This window comes from Pleurodeles waltl, chromosome 4_2 (genome assembly GCF_031143425.1).
Source record: "Pleurodeles waltl isolate 20211129_DDA chromosome 4_2, aPleWal1.hap1.20221129, whole genome shotgun sequence".
NCBI lineage: Eukaryota > Metazoa > Chordata > Amphibia > Caudata > Salamandridae > Pleurodeles > Pleurodeles waltl.
The window spans coordinates 403953869-403974401 of NC_090443.1; the positions used below are offsets into that span (position 1 = coordinate 403953869).

General features: G+C 41.4%; 1 protein-coding gene across 1 annotated transcript in view; it reads left to right on the forward strand.

Annotated features, from left to right (window-relative positions):
* TNR (tenascin R) overlaps positions 1 to 20533 on the forward strand; it is an 847456-nt gene that overhangs the window by 619001 nt on the left and 207922 nt on the right. The window contains exon 6 of the mRNA XM_069231566.1: positions 16733 to 16996. Coding sequence (XP_069087667.1) covers positions 16733 to 16996 — 264 coding nt within the window. The remainder of the gene's footprint in view (positions 1 to 16732; positions 16997 to 20533) is intronic.

Consider the following 20533-nt stretch of genomic DNA (forward strand, 5'->3'; position numbering starts at 1 on the left):
ACCCTGAAGTACTATCGCACATTAATAGGATTGGATCTACTTTCCAGTCAAGGTTGTGATAAAAACGTTGCTGTATCTATTCTCTCTACAGGCACCTGGATGCATGTTTTCCAAAACACGAGCAATCTCAAGACCTTCACTGTGCTCTTCCGGGATTAGAAGCAGTGATTGTTTGAGGCAATGCCGGGGCTTACACTTAAAAACAATGCATGTATCACTGACGTGGAGATACCACCCCATAAAATAATAAGTACATGTCATGCAATGAAACACAAATTAAGGATTGCAAGGATTTGTTTGCATTCTTGTGCTGTTATCTTTTACATTTCGTGAAGCCATCAGCTGGTATCCGGGATGACACATGATGTCAAAGTCGATTACTTGTGCAATATTAAGAAATGTTAACATGGTTAAAGAGAGACCTTTGTCCAGAGGTGGTAAATGGTTCAGCCTGGCCTCCATGATTGAATGGTTAGTTTTATTAGTGTGTCTTGTGTACTGTCCCTTTGGTACGCTGTACCCTGTGCCGCATCCCCATTTTGAACTCCCTTCACCCCTCGCCCTCTACGAGGAGGCGTAAAATGAAGGATTTCGCACATTTAAACATGCAGCTGTCAACGCATAAACATTTGTAGATGTCTGCATGGTCGTATGTGTGCAGACTTGTAGACGTGCTGCTCTTGATACTAGCATGTAAAGAGCATGGTAGCACTGTCGAGGCCCCCGTAACCTGCAGCGAGAATTGGGGGCTGGGAGGTGCCAGAGCATGCTGACGTCATCAGACATACACCATGCTGCCATGAGCCCAATAGTGCATTGTAGCTCTACCCCTACAAGTAGAGCCACTGGAATTACACGGCAGGAGAGGGCCATGTTATGTGGCAGGTTTGAGTAAATTAGGCAGCAAGAAAAATATTATGGGGTGTAATGCAGCACATTTTATGATAGTATTACTACATTATTTTGTAGTTTTTACACTTGTTAACATTGTCTGGGAATTGGCTGCACCTCGTAAGTATCGCTTTGGCACGCAAATATAGCAAAAAGCAACAGAACGGTGACCAATCTACCTTTGCAAATGGCTTCCACTGAGCAGAAGCATGCGTTGCTGCATTTTTAGTAACTTTTGAACTGTTTGAGCTTGAAACCTTTTGTTTGTTAAAATATGCAGATTATGCAGCAGATGATGGATTATCTGGGAAATGGATGCTAGGATGCATTTTGCACTAAGAAATAGCACTAAATGCAACAGAACACAGGCATTTTGGTGTATGTAAAGTAGTACTCAGACAGTAGTCTTTCACATACTTTTACTTGCCTTTGTGATTTGGACCCAGAACATCTAAACTGGAATATGATGGTGACAGCCCGGAAATATTCATTTACAGTTAGTACAAATTGAAAAGAGTGTGCCTTCTTGCTCTTTTACTAAACTGGAGTTAGGCGTTTTGGAGCCCATCTACAAAGGCTTGTAAGAGTATGGAAAAGTGTACTCCTGTAGTACTACTTCCTATACTCGTAAATGCTTTGGTGAATCAGCCACATACAGTTTGCCATTGAATGAAGATAAGAGCTGGGTGGATGGGAAGTGGGAATCTCAGCCACTTGAAATTTAGCATATCTATAGCAGAAGGGTAGTCAAAGAGGGTTTTGGAGCCAAAAAGACCAACCTTGACATATGAACATATAGACAACCAGTCCTTCACAAATGCTCAATAAATAAATAAAAACGCATCACATCTATGACATGCTCACGGACACACAACCTGACTTACTATTCATAACGGAATCATGGTTGGGAGATGACATGGCCCCAGTATTGAATGAAGCCCTTCCTCTGTGCTATCAAACCATCACACAAAACCGTATAGGCAAGAGAGGAGGTAGACCAGCAATTATATTCAAACAAGCAATAAATCACACTAAAGCAGACAACATTTCCATACAAGGTTCTGGGGCCCTCCTTACCATATGTAGCCCTAATCCAACTTCCTCCTGTAACTTTATCCTCCTTTACAGACCTCTCCCTAACAACCCAACATTCCCAGACACTTTTCTAGATACAGTCTCAAACCTTATAATATTATACTCAAACCTATGCATTCTTGGGGACTTAAACATTTGGTTTGACAAACCCAATTTTCCATATCCAAAAGCTATCACCAATGGCCTAATTGCATTGAAACTACATCAGGTTGTACACAATCCCACACAAATCGCTGGACACATTCTAGATGTCACTTTTGCAAAGCCTGAACTAGTTACCGTTCATCGCATCACACCAATCACATGGTCAGACCACAATTTGATAACTTTCTTACATAAAAAACCACAAATCAACACACCCCATAGCAACATACATACATACATGCATCTTTCTACCATGGAACAAACTCAATTGTAAAGACTTAGAAACACAACTAACAGCCAAAACAGATCTTGATACAATTAATTCTGTTCTAAAACTTTATGAGTGGCTACAGGAAGCTTTCAATATCCTAATACCACTCAGAAAAACTAACCAAGACAAAAAGAAAAACAACACATTGGAGAAACGCAGAACTTAAAAAGATAAAGCAACAAATCAGGTTGCAACGGACCTGGCTCAAAACAAACAACATTCAAGACAAACTTCAGCACACAAGCTTAACAGAATATACAAATCATCAATCAAAAAAGCTAACAAATGGTACTGCTCAGACAGAATTCTAAATGCTAAATCTGCAACCTAAGAATTTTATACAATTGTAAATGAATTTCAAAAACCTAAATACATGGAAGGAAGTCATCCCCCCACTCAAGATTTCACAAACAAACTGGCAACTCATTACACAACCAAGGCAGACACATTGGACTCCTGTTTAAAACAGAGGAAAACCATGAGCACCAACCACTTACCTAAAATTCCCCTTCAAGAACAAACCAACCCAGCCTCTGCACTCCTTCAAACAAATATCACAAGGTGAATTCATGCATTTAGTCAAAGCAAGTAGGCCTTCTGGTTGCCCTTTTGACCCTTGTCCACCACATATCTTCAAGAACATCCTTTTATATGCTTCTTCTGCCACATCTGTAAGAAGAATCATCAATAACTCTTTAACTACAGGAACTTTTTCTGAAGACATGAAAAAGTCTGGTATTAAAGAAAACAAACCTAGATCCACAGGACCCCAACAACTACAGACCAATCACAAATTGACCTTTCCTGGACAAACTGATAGAAAGAGCAGCATTCGCCCAGATGTCACAATTCATTGAAAACAATTCCATAATTTCAGACTACCAAACTGGATTCTGACCAGAAGAGACACTGAACTGGCACTCATAGCAATCTGGGATGATCTTAAAAACACAGTCGACCGCAGTGGAGTTGCTGCACTACTTCTCTTGGACCTCTTGGCTGCTTTTGATACTGTTGACCCTGACACCCTAATTCAAAGACTCCACGAAGCCGGCATAGAAGGGACTGCTCTTGACTGAATTACATCCTACCTTCAAAACAGAACCAATATTATTTATTCTCTCCCCTTCTTGCCCAAACCCTACCTCACAAAAGCAGGAGTCCCCCAAGGATCAATCATCTCACCATTGCTTTTCAACATCTACATGATGTCATTACCAGAATTGATCAATAATTTTCAACTCACATGCTACAACTATGCAGATGACACACAAATATTACTTAAATTGAAATGACCCAAAGACATTGAAAACTCACAAATCTTCAGTTGCCTCAGAGCTGTTGATCAGTGGATGACTTGGAGCCATCACAAACTAAATGCTTCCAAAATGGAAATACTCACATATGGTGACTGGAAAAATTAGGACCCACTATGCGCCTGGCCTGACGATCTTGGACAACCTCCTCAATTATCCAAGGATGTTGAAAACCTTGGAATTACCATGGACTCCAAGTTAACAATGAATGCCCAAGTGGACAAATTAGCACAAACAAGCTTCATCACCTTGAAGACTCTGCGACACATCTTCCCGGCATCAGATTTCCACACATGGTACAGGCTAGTATCTCTCTTATACTATCCAAATTGGATTATGCCAATGGCCTTTACCATGGATCATCTCTATCTATTATGACAAAACTACAAAGTATTCAGAACTCTGCTGCCAGGCTACTATTACATGTAAAGCCGCAAGCCCACATCTCCCCTGCCTTGAGAGCACTACACTGGTTACCCGTTGCAAGAAGATCCACCTTCAAGCTGCTTTGTGTCACCCACAAAGCTATACATGGAACAGGACTGCTTTTTAACAGAAACAAAATAACCAAATACATTCAACAAAGAAACCTCCGCTCAAGATTGGCACCCCGCCTTAGAACACCACCATACAAGAAAAAGACAATAGGTGATACATCCTTCTCCGTCCAAGCAGCCAAACTATGGAATTCATTACCTCCAAATATAAGATCCACAGATGCATATCTTGCCTTCAGAAGACTACTCAAGAGTTGGCTCTTTCCTTCATAACTACCATATTCAAACAGCAATGGACTGCATATGCCTGTGTTGATAAATATCTATAATATGATTATATGTATAATCTAGATATGTGTAGTACTTTAGGAAATATGTATTGTTACTATGTCATAATAATAAATTATACACATACTATTTAAGCCTGTTTAACAAATGTATATTTACTCACGGATATATTTATATAGGTGTGTGTGTTTGTGTGTGTGTGTGCATGTGTGTGTGTATTTATATATATATATATATGTATATGTATAATAATATCTATATGTGTGTTTGTATATACATATATGTGTGCATATTATTCTATGCTTATAGCTCCTAGATAAGTTGTTATATTAGATAATTATGAATCCCTTCTTTTGTTTTTATATCACACTGAGGAAAGATAAATACATGTTAGAAAAGTACACTTATCAATTAACTTCAAATATTACAAATCTTGAAAGTCTGTGTTTATGCAATACTACTTTTCTTCTCATATTATTATACCCATTATTATATTCCTTTCACATATATTCCCTTACCATGTACTTACATATTTATTTATTACTCCAGTCCTACTGTACTAGAAAAAAATTAAATACAAATAAAAAAATATATATAAATAAAATGCAAGTTAAAAAATATATTAATAATAAATACAATAAATATATATATACACACATATATATGTATACATATATATGTATGTATATATATGTACATAAATATATATATATATATATATATATATATATGTATATATATAATGAATGAATACATTAAAAAATATATGCATTCACTCTCTTGTAAGCTTTATTCTGTCTCCCCATCACCCTATGTCTCTATCAATCTATCCTCCATCCCCACTCTGACTCATCACAAATCCATTCTACTACTTTCATCTCCAAAATAACCCTGCCTAAGCTCTTCCCTCCTGTAGCTCACCCTAAACCTCAGTTTACTACCATGATCTCCCAAACAACCCTACTAACTTCTCCCTCATTTATCTCACCTTTGACTCATCCAAAACCCCTCCTTCTACTGTGATCTCCCTAACCCTTTCCACAGACTCTTCCGTCCTCCATCTCTCCTTTACTCATCCCAAGCCTCATCCTATTACTATAAACTCCACTTCTGGATTCTTTCCTCCTCTATCCCTCCATTACTTTAGTCCAGTGATACTCATAGTATGGCCCGGGGGCCGCATGCGGCCCTCCTGACCTTTACATGCGGCCCAGCAGCACTGGGCTGCTCTTAGCTAGACTCAGCACCAACATTTAAAAAATGTAAATAAACAGTCAAGTATTTATTTAAGGTGAGTTGAAGGTTGAGATAAGAGAGGGGTTCTGTACAATGTAACATCAGAAACACCTTAATTTTTAAAGACATATTTGAAACAAAAATGTAAAAGCAGGATCAAGTCTGCTCAAAATTCAAAAAGTGTATTTCATTAACACGCAGAACCTTCACCTTAGTTCACCAGATTATATCAGTGCATTGAAGAAATATATTTTTTCAAAGTGATAATTTTCCAACCAGAATTTAGAAACATTCACTCCCCCATCTCCCACCCCGACAACAATGCCTTTGGTGAGCTAAGAGGCAAGTCAGCTATGTGCACTCTTTCAGTGGCCTAGGTTTCAAGTATACAAAAAAATTACAGTTTATTAAATCAAACACAAAAAGGTTTTGTGCAGCACACATCCTAAAGTCATGCGAGGTCCTCATATGTGATAATGAGCAAAAAGGAGGGAAAGTGAAATAAAACATTTGCATAGGATCACACAGTTTGGTTAAGGGGAGAAGCCGTGATTATTCCCAAGTTTATGGTTTCACGTTGTGCTATTCAGACACTAGAAGTATAGCTTTGCGTCCCTTGAGCCCACTTTACTACCAACCCCCGACTGCCACCCTGCTGCCATCAGTGCGGCCCTCGGTCACATCAAAGACCAAACTCTGCGGCCCCCGTGAAAATGTTTGCGAGTACCCATGCTTTAGTCAATCCAACTAACAAATTCACACATCCTCTGCTCAGATTTACTCATAATAATACTAATACTGTATTCATATTTCCTTATACTAATCCACTACTAATACCTTTGGGGTTCCGGAGTAGCATGCTACTCGCCAAAAAGCGCTTTGACGCCTCGTCAGGGGTAGTAAGCACTATGTAAGTACTATTATAATACAATACTTGGAAAGGAAATGTGTGTGGCCCTGAGAAAAGGTTCTCTGATATTGAGACTTTGTTTCAAAATCCCTGAGGCCTGAGGACAAGCCATGAGAGTTTCCAAATCAAGTATACTGTTTTGTGTTCCCACAACCCTCCAGATTGCTTTGTCTTCCATTCTCCTTCTTCATATCCCCAACATGAGGCCCTTACAATCACTTATGAACCATGCACCCTCATCTTCTCTCTTTTACTGTTAGAGTTGGGTGCTATTAGAAGATGTCAACTTGTCTCTGATAGTTTAAGCAAACTGTTACTACGTATGTGTATACTTATTCCCAAAGCGCCCTGTCAACCACTGGTATCTTAGTGCCAGGAAACCAATTAAAAGGCTAAAAAGGCACTTGAGGTGAATGGGGACAAAAAACAGACAAGGCAAAAAATACCCAGCTGGACTAGCAGACTATGTAGGTCTTCGGAGGCTCATCAATTGTCAGCAGCCAGCCGTGATCCAGAGGCCCAATAGGAGGTGTTTCCAGGTCTACAACCCAAGTACTTGAAAGACTCTATCACCCCAGGGTCCTTGCTTAAAACATAGAATTTTCAGCATAGCCAGCAAACCAGATTGCAAAAGCCTAACCATGTGAAAATTGCAAAAGAAATTCTGTTGTGAACACAGCACAAGACTTTAAAGAGAACTCGCTGTTTCTTCAAGTCAGTGAAGAACCCTCCTTCTTCCAAAATTGGTCAACTTTATGTGGACCACATACCAGTTTCATGGTCACAAATTTGAATGTACTGAAGTATTGCAGGAATGCTGATTTATAAGGAATGCTCATCATCCAGACACAAGGAGTCACAGCTTTGAAGAAGAATGTGAGTTGGGTAGGATTGAATGGTACAATCTTGTGAATCAGGAAGAAGAGGAGCTTTGAGCAGTAAAGGTTCCAAACCTTTAGGGTCAGGCTATATAAGATAGCACTTTATGTAAGATGATGCTGAGATTCTTTCCTTGCTGAACAGGAGTAGTTAAAGCACAAGAATTGGGACAGAACTCCTTGACCAAGAATGCCTTAGTTATATCTCCAAACATTTTGAGGAAATTGGTAGCAGTTCTGTCATGAGTGGCCAACAGACCCTATCCCACATGGCCAATACAGTTGATTGACATCTGAACTAACCTCATCTTAAGGCCAAATGACAGTACACATTCAGCTGGTGCATCCACAAAAAGATTCAAAGGAACAATGGACAGCGATTACCTCTTTAGTCTGCAGTAAAGAATGGAAACAGAAGAGTGAGAGCACTTGGTGCCAATCCCCGAGAAAAGATCTGAACCACTTAATAGCAAGGACTGCAATTTCTGTCTAAGCCAAGCAAATGATCTACCAGATGAAGCAGCAGTTGACCCTGAATGTCCTCATCCTAGGTGGGTCGCAGCTCATCCCTTGTGGCTGGCATTGTGGCTGGCAAAGTCAGGTTTAGACTAGCTGAAGAAACTAGAGAGCCACTTAGCCACACATGTTTTTCATTTGATAACAGATGTACGGCAGAAATGGGATGGTTTTATAGTTCTTCTGATCACCAGGATCCAGGTTGGATGTTTTCAGCAGTGGCAGGATCAGTCCGTCCCCTCTGACAGGACACATGGACAAAAGACAGGGCCAGCTACTAAGGCAGGCACTACAGCGGAGCTTAGATGCGTAAGATGGCGCTAGATAGGGGTCAGCCAGGGACTCCAATTTCAAACAGGCTACAGCCCGATGACTTTTTCATTGGTCAAAGTTGTGAGCACAGAAGTAGGAACGTAGAAACTTGTTATCCTTCTATAAGGCCTCACTTCAGGGACAGAGGCTGAATGAGCAATGAGCAGTTCCTGTGTCATTTTCCTTTGACCCTAGATGATCTTTCTAAACATAGCCTTTGTTTCTTTTTATTGCTTTGTGCATACCCATTTTGCCATTTGTCCCTGCCTTCGTCTCTCTCTCACCCAGCAGCATACAGAGGCAGTTTGTTGAACCATACGCTCCATTAAACGCCATATGCCTAATTCCTTCTACCCAGGAGCACCTTGGAACCACCACCTCCCAGGAGGAGGCGAACACCCTCCCAGATTTATCTCCCATGCCCTTTACTTTGCCTGTCCCCCGCCCCCTGAGTATGTGCACACTGGAGGCAGAGGGGGTTTCAGTAATTACGATAATGGAGTCTTAATCATGTTCTCTAATTGGCAGAGCTTTTAGTGAGTATTAGGAAGCATGCATGAACGGCTCGACGCCCCCACTAATTGTGCAGCGATTCGGTAGTTTTGGGGGCAGCGAGGGACACTGAGAGAATCGTACAAATTCATGTTCTAATTGTATGAGTGAAAAGGTCAACTCGATGCGCAGTTTAATAGTACAAACATGTACATTTCCATACTGCTCCGTCCCCGACATCCTGTGTGATTTGTGGCACATAGCAATGACAGCGATGTAGTCTACTAGTTAAATTTGGACAACGATGATATAGTATGAGGTTGAAAAATGTTGTAAAGCGCAACTTTTGTTCCATTGAGCATCTTGATGCTGCGGCACGGCACGCTACAGTGTACACCGAAGAAAAAAATGAGCAGTGATGAATGAATCGGTTACTTGTTGGTAATCTCCTTTACCTACATCATCCATTTTCCTCCACCCAGGCCTTACACCTAGAGCGTACTCCAGAACACTCTATTGAAAACAAAGCATTGCTATTAGAAACACAGTAGTGTTATGCAGCTCCCAGTAAAATATATTAAACCATTAGTGCAAAATCAAGTTAACGAACTTCTGAAAGTACTGTTGCACTAAAGCAAGAAGAGAAGCCTCATGCTCAAAGTATAGTGTGTAAAGAAAGTATGGGCAGTTGCCCAGGTGGGGGTAGCACAAAAGTCTTTTAAAGATGAACCCTTGAAGGATGAACACGAAGAAACCAGACTCCTGGTGGGTGCCCCTGAATACCGTGAGGAAAAGACACTCTTGCTTTCTGGTACTCTAAAGAAAAAACAGTTCGAGCCCAACAACTTAAGGTTGTAGTCATGGGGAGATTGCCCCTGTTTGCAAGGTCAAAAGGTACGAAAAAGAAAAATTGTTCTTTCCAGGTAAAAGGACAGGACCCATTGGGACTCCAAGGTGTGGAAAAGGTTCTGCTCCTCCGAGGAAAAAAAGCCTCTATCAGGAGTGAGCAGTTTACGACCCTCCGCTGACTTCATTACGAGCTCCTTTATTTGGGGGCCAAACATCTCTGCTCCACATAAAGGCAGGTGGCTTAAAAGAGCTTCTCTGACTTCCATGCCTTGCAGAACCAGAAGAAGAAGCAGCTGCTGAGAGGGAGTCATACTTGATATTAGAAAGGAACCTGACTTCTTGTTCCATTATAGCCAGTCTGGCATTAGTGTCCTCTCCTTGATCAAGTTCCTTAGCCAATGCATGGAAGTCCTGTAACAGTGACTGCACTGCATAAGATGCGTAAGCTCCCGCTCTGTTGGCAAAATTGGTGGCTTACCTGGACTTACCTGGGATGGGTCCCCCATCCTTAGGTGTCCTCCAGGTGTGGGTAGGGTTAGGTGGGAGTGTACCTGGGGGCAGGGAAGGGCACCTATGAGCCCATAGGTCCCCTAACACCTGCCCTGACCCAGGCGTCAAATAATGGCGCTATGCAAGCTTAGCGCCATTATTTAAGTCCCTCGTCCTTCTGTGCGTGATTTTTGCAGGGAAGGATAAATAAGGCGCTAAGGCTTTAGAGTCATTTTTTGCTCTGGAACACCTACCTTGCATCTCATTGACACAAGGTAGGTTTACACAGTAAAAAAATTATGTTAACTCCAATATTTTGATGCTAGACGGGTCTAGCGTCAAAATATAAATATGGAGTTAAGTTTGTGCTGGATTTGCGTAAAAAAACATGGCTCAAATCCAGCACAAACAGAGCATAAATATGCTCCTCAGTTTACAAATTGACGTATAGCTGGGATCGAAAACGGCCTTCATACTTAAGATTTTTAAATCCCACAGTGCCACGCTATGATGGCACAGCGTTCTCGTTTGCCACTTCTAGACTCTAAAATATAATGTTTATGAAATTGCAAGCAGACCATATTTTTCTCGGTCCATTTAATTGTTTCTAGACCTTTTTGAAATAGAATATTATTTTTTGAAATATTTGTCATGGATTTGAGCACCGATTTACCTCCGGATGAACCTTGCTTATAAAAGATATTTAAATTAATACAACTACACATATTTAAGTGGACCTTTACTCAAGCTGACCGATTGGCGTCACATCCTTGAGCATGTAGAATGGGTTATTCAGCGACTGCTCGCTAAAAAATTGTACACTGTGACCACTAGTCATTGTTCATGGCCAGGGATACAGACAGTAATTTCATACCCAGTCAAAGGTACACTTTTAGTTACCATTGATGACTTCAGAGCCAGGCTTTGAGTCCCAGTGTCAATTTTAACCATAGGTCTACTGCTCACATGCAGGAGTTTGTGCATGCTGAGGCCAAAATAAAGTGAAGATACTGGATTCACTTTCAGTTGTGTCACTCAGTGTAGGGGTACATGCCCTTTATAATGCAGAGGGACATTCCCATCCCAACAGTGTTAGTCATTATTTTGACCACAACATTTGTCAGCTAGATATTAAAATCTTGATATGCTAGTAGAAAAACGAGGAAAAACTAATGGAAACTCAAAATCTTCTTACTCAACAAGCTCTAGTATCCTTACTGGTACAATCACAGTCTCTATGCCTTGTTTAATAATTGTTTTAAACATTTTTAAAGGGTTGTTACCTTTAGAAACATGGATGTAACTTTTTGTGCACAATGCAGACTTCTTTTAACTTTTGAATTTGGCCTGAAATAAGTTGCACTCCGTCATACATGTTAGTAGTAAAAGTTCTTCAGAAAAACACATTTTACAAAAAATTACACCCGTAGCTTGAATTGAGACAAACATACTTAACCTTGTAGGAAAATCTAAAACAAATTCTACTAAATTAATAATGAATTTCACATTTCCTTACAAAACATTGAAAGGTCTTTCAAAGTAATTGTTAATTATTTCCCAGTGACCCACAGGATATCCACAGGACGTAAGTGAGAGAAATGACAGTCAACTCAATCTTTCACAAAAACTTCAACCAAATCATCATACTTGGTCACCAATAATCGTACTGATATGTGGTTCTTTGGTATAGCAATTACTTTGCTGCTCACTCTTCCGGGGCACAACTTTACCAACATGCATTGCAAATTCTTCTTCTGTTCCTTCCTATCCCTGATTTATGTAGACCATTACAAAGAAGCTTCCATTTCTTATCTTGCAGTTCTCTCATAATACCAACTTTTAGATCACCTTTTGATGCTTGCTGCTTCAATTTTTCTTAAGTAAAGCAATACCACAACAACCGTAAAAGAAACCCCACAATTTGTACCCTTAGTTATGAGGCCCTTTCCTGCGTTTAATGGATGATTCAATAAGACATTATCACATATGTCCATGCTACCACATACACAAACGTTTGTAACTTAGCTATATATCACCAACTTTTTCAGTCCTCTAGAAGTGCCACCACTATCCAGTAAATGCACAATAATTGTGTGATCTGTTCACTGCAAAAACCGTAGACCCACTACAAGAACAACCAAAAATATTAAACAGCCATGCAGCAGTCTAAAGTTTTCCTTTGAACTATGCTTTCTATATGAAATATTTGTTATGAAAACAGGCAAATTTATACTCTCAGCAGCATACCACTTATGCCAGAACATTAGGCAGAACCATTGAATGTACACCTACTGTTACAATACACTCCATTGCAACAGCAAAAGCCCTTTTGTCAGGAAACCTTCACCATCACATTTCAAAATGTTCTTCCTGCTCACAACCCTACACAAAGTGTGGTCCCTCTCTGTGTATTTTTAAAGAGTTATTGAGAATCCTGAAATAAATTGAACACAGTATTCATGTAGGATAACATTTTTCCTTGTTAAAGGGAAGACTTCCCTTTTTTTAATACTTTGATCAAATCAAGTTTCGCTTTAACTCGTTTACAATTAAGGTGACTCAAATGCTCTACAGCTTTAGCCAAAAACGTGCATATTGTCCCTTTGACTGCCTTATTTCTTGAACGTTAGCTAAAATTATATCTCAGATTAATACGGAATGCTAAAATGCAGTAGCAAATGACAGACATTCAAAAACATGACATTCACATAAGTCTGAAAAATAGTACAAGGAAAAGTTAGACAAATGGTTATTAAAGATATCTGAAGGCACTTTATGGTGAAATACAATCTAGATTTTAGTGTTATTTCAATCTAATTGTAACCAACCTTTAAGTCTGTGGTTGAAAAAAATGGTTGTCTCATCCAATGTAGTGATCATTTGCAAAATGTATGGAAGGGGATGACAGTCAATCAAAATAGAATTATTAAAAGGTCCTAATGACATCCATAATGCTAAATCTCCAGATTTAATTTTTAAGCAAGGAAGGGTTCTTGTTGTCTATGTTTCTTTGTACGCACAGTTGATTCAGCAAAGGTGTAAACTCATTACTAACATCCAAAGAAACATTACAAATGTTATGGTTTACCAAAATTGCATTTCCCTAAACTGATCTTGTAACACTTCAGCCAATTGCATTTCTTAATTTAGTTTGTAGTTTTATGCAGCACAACCTCCAAGATTTCAGTTACAAAGATCTTGAGAAATGAAGGATACTTTCTAATTAATCAAAAAATAAGAAAATGAATGTTAAAGAAATGTTGAGTAAAGGAGTGAACATAACAAGAAGCCATTTGTTTAAAAACAATAGCAGGATTTACTACACAGTGATAGAATGAATGAGGGTGAGTGGAAGAGCTGAATATAAAATTGAAAAGAAAAAAATGGGGAGAAGAGTGGCTTGAAGTAAGGTGTGCACTTAAAGTCTGATGTGCGCTGCTGTTGTCTGTATCCATGCTAAATTTGTTGTACTTATATTAAGGGCATATGCAATGGCTTTGAGGGGTCATATACCTTTGATGCCAGACATAGCCAAAAGTCACTTCCTGCATCCAGACACATACACCATATGGCCAAAACCATGCACAGGGAGTTCTGAAGGTTCTTAGGATACAGGGGTTATGGGAAATGTGTATCCATAAATATGTTGTGTGCTGAAAGCTCACTATGTACACCCAAAGTTGTGAGGAATGGGTTCTGTGGGCACAGTGGCTGGGGACAAATCTTCTCCACTTAACTGAAACCTGCGTCCAGAGAGTTCAGGTGGTGCAGTGGCTCTGCGTAAGTAAGGCATGACAGAAGACCATGCTCTGCACCCAGAAAAGCTGTGCTTTTGTTTTTTGATTCGATACTGGGTCAAAGCTTACCATAACAGAACTTAAAATAATCACTTTAAAAACGTTTGTTAAAGGGACATTATGGATCTTAAATTAGAAAACTAATGATATCTGCTAAAGAAAACACTGCAATTCCCCAAGACAAGCAGTTGAAGGTATGCTATTGTGATAACACAAAATCTAATAAACAATGCAAATCATCAATTATAGCGAGCTATGCAACGTAAGGGCCCAGCCCCAAACTAATAGCTTCACAAATGGCAGCAATTAAATCAATGGAGCAGAGATGGAAGTTAGGACATCACAAATAGAAGTAGCCCTCCTTCAAAAAATGTGTCACTTCAGTTACTAATTAAATACATTCTTCAGTTTAAATATTAGAAACATATTGGAATATAATCTTAGCTTAAAACACTGTGTTGTAGCTCACTACACAAGTTCCAGTATAAACAAAAACATACAAATTAGTTACAAAGTATGATGTGCTGTATTAATGGATTGAGCCAGAATGAGTATCACAATAGGTTGTGCCTAATGTTCTTGATTCAAACTAGTAACTTCATGTTATCCATGTTGTGGCTGTAACAAGAGATGAATTCAGACACACTGGTATGATAGCACATATGAGTCCAAACATAGGCCCTTATTATGACTTCGGCGGTCTTTTCACAAGACCGCCAAAGCCATGGGTGCCCGAAGACATCCAGTGCTGGCGGTCTTCTGACCACCATATTACGAGTACTGAAGGATTTTCGCTATAATTTGGGCGGAAATCCTTCAGTAGTTGTGCTGGTGATCGGAGGGGGAGGGGTGGTCCCACCCCACCAAAAGGACTCCACCAGCCGTATTACGACCTGTAATAAGGCCTGGCGGTGTCCATATGGCGGGGCGCTGCGGAAGCACCTGTTCCTGTTCCCTGCCGGACTACCTCTTCGTCTGCCAAGGTAAGTTGATCGTCTGACAGGGGATGGGGTGAAAGGGTGGGGGTGCTCTGTGTGTGTGTGTGTAAGTGGGTGTTGTCTGCATGTGTGAATGTAAGTGTGTATGCGTCTGTGTATGGATATTTGTATGCTGATGTGTATGGGTGTTTGAATGCGTGTGTGTATGGTTGTTTGAATGGGTGATTGAATGCATGTATGATTGTTGAAGTGAGTGCGTGTTGGAATGTTTGTGTGAATGCGTGTATGGATGTGTGTGAGTGAATGCATGTATGGATGCATGTGAGTGAATGCGTGTATGGATGCGTGTGAGTGCATGTATGGATGTGTGCAAGTGATTGCGTGTATGCATGCATGTGAGTGAATGCGTGTATGTAAGTATGGTGAATGAGTGTATGCGGGATGTGTTTGGGGGTGTGTACATGTTTATGAGGAGGGGGTGCAGGACTGGAAGGGGGATGGGGTGGGGAGTTCTGGTATGGAGGATGGGTGGGTGTGTATTGGGATTGCAGTGAGGTTTGGGGGAGTTGTCTGCTGGTCACAGGATAGACATTTCCACTGGTAGCCTTTCTGCCAGGGTTTTCGTGGCAGTGGTATCGCTGCGGAAACCCTAGTAGAAAGCCGACTCTTGATACCACTGGCGGTCTTCATTGGACTGCTGGGTCGGAGATGCTAATCTCCGGCCCCGGCTGTCCAATAGCCCTGACAGTACAGGCGGAGATGTGGCAGGTTGGCAGAGGCCAACCCACCACACTAATGTGGTGGTCTTCACTGTCGGCCCGTCGGCAGTGAGATCACCACGGTCATAATGAGGGCTATAGTATGGTTGTGGCCCAAGTGACAGTTGATGGCCAACACATGTTCCATTCCTCTGGAACATTTTGAAGCTGTGGGGAGTAAACAAGCAAGTTGGGATATTCAGAGATTGGCCACTTCTGGAAACTGAAATGGGAGCTCAGGCACACAGGACTGAAGTGTAGGACAAGGCTAAAGGCTAGGCTTTGCATCCAGGCACATTTGGTATGATTGGCATCCATGTTTGTACTTCTTGTGGAAGGTTTTGAACATGGCCTGGCCATTAGCACTTAGGTTACTGGTAAAATAAGTTCTGGACTCCTCAGTTATTCACACAGCTCTAATGGAAATTACAGGTTGCAAAGTATGCCTTTGGGCATTTATTTTATAGATCAAACAGTAAAAACATTGTAATTCACAATTCACAGTGGTAAAACTAAAGTACCAACTGAAACCAATAGACACCATTGACACTAATTATCAGCTCCTAAATGGACCCATATTTAAGTTACATAAAAAGGTATATGCTACTAAATTAATAGACCCCATTCCCAACTAAGGAACTGACTTTCCCTAATGAAGGAACTAATTCGTTAATCTGTACTTTTAATGGACAGGTTCTCACAGTTAATGAATAACTGCATTTCTTTAATTTGAAGTGGATAATACCAGCACTTATCATCAGTGATGCAATATTTACAATGGGAGGGTCCAGAGATGTCTTTGTTGCAAACCAGTGCTATGGAATAATGAGTACTTGTGCCACTATAATTCCATTTCAAGCAATGTCATCCATGCGCTCTCATTCAGGGCCATGCATGTACTGAAGACCTAAAGATCAAATGTGTGAAACGTTGTAAATATGCAATATGTGTTGTATCATCAGTTAAGTATACTACTAAAGTAGGACATTCTTAGTTATGAGTACACCATCTAACACACCTTGATGTCTGATATTTATCTTTTCTCGCCCAATAAGTTGCCCCGCCGAGGAATCTCAGAGTGACTGCTGTGAGTGACAGATCAGTGGATTTGGAATGGGGTGGATCCATGGCAGTGACGGAGTATGTGATCTCATACCATCCTGTAGCACCGAGTGGCGTACAGCTCCAGCAGCGGGTGCCGGGGGACTGGAGCACGGCTACCATCAAGGAGCTTGAACCTGGCCAAGCCTATAACGTCAGCTTGTGTGCAGTCATCAATGATATCATCAGCACCCCCGTCAGTGCCAATGTGACCACGTGTAAGTGCAACCTGCTGCATGTCAGTGTGTTCAGTGTGCCTTTAACGGGGTTGGATAAGAAGGGCTGAAGGTAGAGGGGCCCATATTTAAATGTTAATGTGTAGGTAAATGCCTCTTTTTGCATGTTCGCCCTTGTATTTTTGGACTAGTGCTGCTATTTATCAACTCTGAGAGTGCACAGAGGCCTGCTAACCAAACCTCAGTGTCAGTATCCTCACCCATTACAAAGTTTATGTCTAATTCGCTACCCTCAATTGGTAAAGACTGACTTATAAGCCCATAGTATATAGTACTCATAGCATGGCAGGCAGAGTGTCCACTCAGGGCTGCAGCACTAATTGTGCCACCTTGTGTGTGGCAAGGTACAAAATGGCTCCCAGCCTGCCACTGAAGACTGCGATCTAATGGCAAATCCCCCACTTCACATAACAATATATGTAACTCCCTCCTAAGAAAGCCCTATCAAGCCTTAAGGCAGGAGGCTGTATATTATTTAGTAGGACATGTATTTTTGTATCTGTCTTAAAAGCAACAATTCTAAATTGTTGCTTTTCGGTGGGAGGCTTAGTAGACCCATTGGCTAACACAGGGTTAGATACTGACCCCTCTGCCTGGCTAATTCCTCAATGGGACTACTCAGATGGGCACTGTAAGGTATTACATTAATTGTGGCATTAAAACTGACTTGATGTCCAAGTCGAATTTAATGTAATTATTAAGAAAATGCAACTGTTAGAAAGTTGCCACTCTGTGACCCAATTTGTCCAGTGGCCTCACGTGGTCACTGGCCACCAAACAGCTTTCTGCCCTCCTGGGGAGTAGTGTGAATGTCTACCGAGCTTAGGAACATTAACAACCTGCTACAATGTGAGGTGTCACCTCCCCTCTGCAGCAATCCAATTAGGATGTTAGCCTAAAAGATGAGCTTCAATGACAAAGCTGCTTTTGGTGGGCAAGTGACAATCACATTCCTGAGGGGCTACCCTTTGCTCAGGTAGATGGGCTTGTGACAGGGACAGAGAGGGGAGAACAGTGCCCAAACCAGTTTCCCCTGGGCATGTAGCCGACAGGTAGCCACACCTCTAGGGTGGGCTGCCAACTCCTAACATCTGAGACTGGGTCCTGACATCTTGATCTTGAGAGTAGGCACAATAGTGCACTCTAGGATTACCAGATGCCACATATAGCCAGAAAGTCGTCATTAAGACAGAGGTGACCTGGTAGCACATTTGCTAGTGACTGCATTATCCCCTCAGGGCACTTTCTCAGAATAAATATGTCTTCCTGGCACCCTGAAGCTCACTTCACAATGGAACTGAAACAAGGACCAAAAAAGAAATGCAATGCTGACCCATGGACTGCGCAAAGAGAGGCTGCACCATCTGCTGGACTGCACCTGCTGCACCTTGGGCTAGCAAAGAGAGAACAGTGCCTGTGGCTCCTGAAGTGACTGCAAGGGTCAGTCGGCTGGCCCCCAGAACCAGCAACAGGGTAATCAAAGCTGAAGACGCCTACCTCAGCAAGTCAGTAGCCACTTCAGAAGACTCTCCACTGACTGCCGCTGGGCACCCCAAGAAACAAATCCTCAATGGCCAAAAGTTGCACCCTAGTTAGCTGGACCTGGGAATAGCCCAGGAGCATTGTCTCAGCCCAGATTGGTCACCTAAGAAGGACGCCAACTTACATCAAAGGATATCGCTGGGACCGCAGAGTACGGAGACCAGTAGTGCAACTGGGCCTGGGCTACCACTGTCTTAAAGAGGACTTGGAGGGAGCTAAATTTCTGTGGCCAAAGTTGCCCCATCTATTTTTATACATTGGTGTCTGATTTCTTTATTGTTGTATGGCTTTCTCATTGGGTTGTTTAGTACTGTTCAATACTTTACACTAATTCACTTTTTTAAGCCTTGCTGCTTGAAGCAATAACTATGCAGGGTTGAGCTTAAGGTTTTACAAATTAGCCTAACTAGACCCAAGACAGTTTTTGCGAGTGTATTACACATTAAGGCCACACATCCATGCCATATAATACACCTATATCATCAGATTGGTGCCTCATAGTGGGATCCAGAACTCGTGTCTAGCTGTATCAGACAATTAATAAGTTAGCAACCACTGGAAGGACCTGCCAAGTCAACACTAAGCAAAAGGTTTTAAAAGTTTTAAAAGTTACCAAGCTCTGTATATCCAAAGCATTGTTTTTCAAAAGCTAAAAAGTCAACAACAAGTCTTCACAAAGTGGTAAAAAGTTTTGCAGGGTGTTCAAAGATGGAAAACTTGGAAAACGACTTGGCCATCCTGCCCACACTGATAATCAATGATTTGATGGTGCTGTGCAGGGACAGGAAAGTCAGCCCAGGAATCACTGACAAGAAGGAGGACCTTGAGTAGGCCCTCAGAGCCTGGGAAAAAGCAAGGAGAGCCCAGACCCCACTAGCAGATGAGATAATTCCTGACAGTGGGGATGAAGAGGACAGATCTCTTTGACAAATAGGGGGACAATGAGAGTGTGGCCCCATAATTTCACCAAGGCATGACTCCACATCTGGAAGTGCAAAAAGGTCCCCTTCAGTAAGGAGACCCAAGGTCCTAGAAGGCCAGCTCAGCCTCCTAGATATCCTAGATATCCAGTAGAGGAAGCTGGAAGAAAGGAGACTGGCCCTAAAAGAGATTAGGGTTAAGCTGGAGTTGAAATCCCAAAGACCTGGTGGCATCAACAAGGAACCAGTGGTGAATGCAGGGAGTGTCTATGATGCTCTCATAATGAGAAGGGTGCATTGGGATCGTGGGATTGTTAAACAAATCTCCATGTACATTGGATTGATAAATCAACTTGAAGAAATGTGATTTCACTTCATGTACAATAAATAACCATCTGATCAGCACTCGATTACTGGCAATACTTGATGGAAAAAGTTTAAAGGGCGATAAGTCTTGGGTTTGAGACACTGAAGTAATGCATAAAAGAGACACTGCTCAGTGTAGCGGTGCAGCATACAATGGTGGGTACCCAATATTGGGGCTACTTATTGTGGGAGTTGATGGCAACAGTAGGGTGAGTTAGGCTGCTGACACTGGAGGAAGGGATGGCAGAGTCATACACCCACATGAAGGAGCCACTCATTGAGCTATTTTGTCTCATCCCAGAAGAGTTCAGACAAAAATTCAGGAACACGCTCAGGGGATCAACTCAGACATGGGCATCCTTTGTAGATGTCTCTTTGAAGTCAGTGGGGGCGCTGGATGAAGGGCAACAAGGTGGATTTATTTTAGGGACTGTACAATTTTGAGCTAAAGGGACACATATTTACAAATTGCCCCTCAGAGAAGTTACACCAGCATCTGGTAGATTCTACATTATCTAGCCCTAAAGCGCTGGGGTAAATACCTGATGAATTAGTGTGCACCAGGGTGCCTAAGAAGTCTCAAGGTGGTGAACACAGGAAAGGAGGACAGAATTCCCCTTCATTGGAAAGATGGGGTGAAGCATAAAAGGGTCTGAGAATCCTTAAGAGTTCTCAAAAGGTGTATACGTAG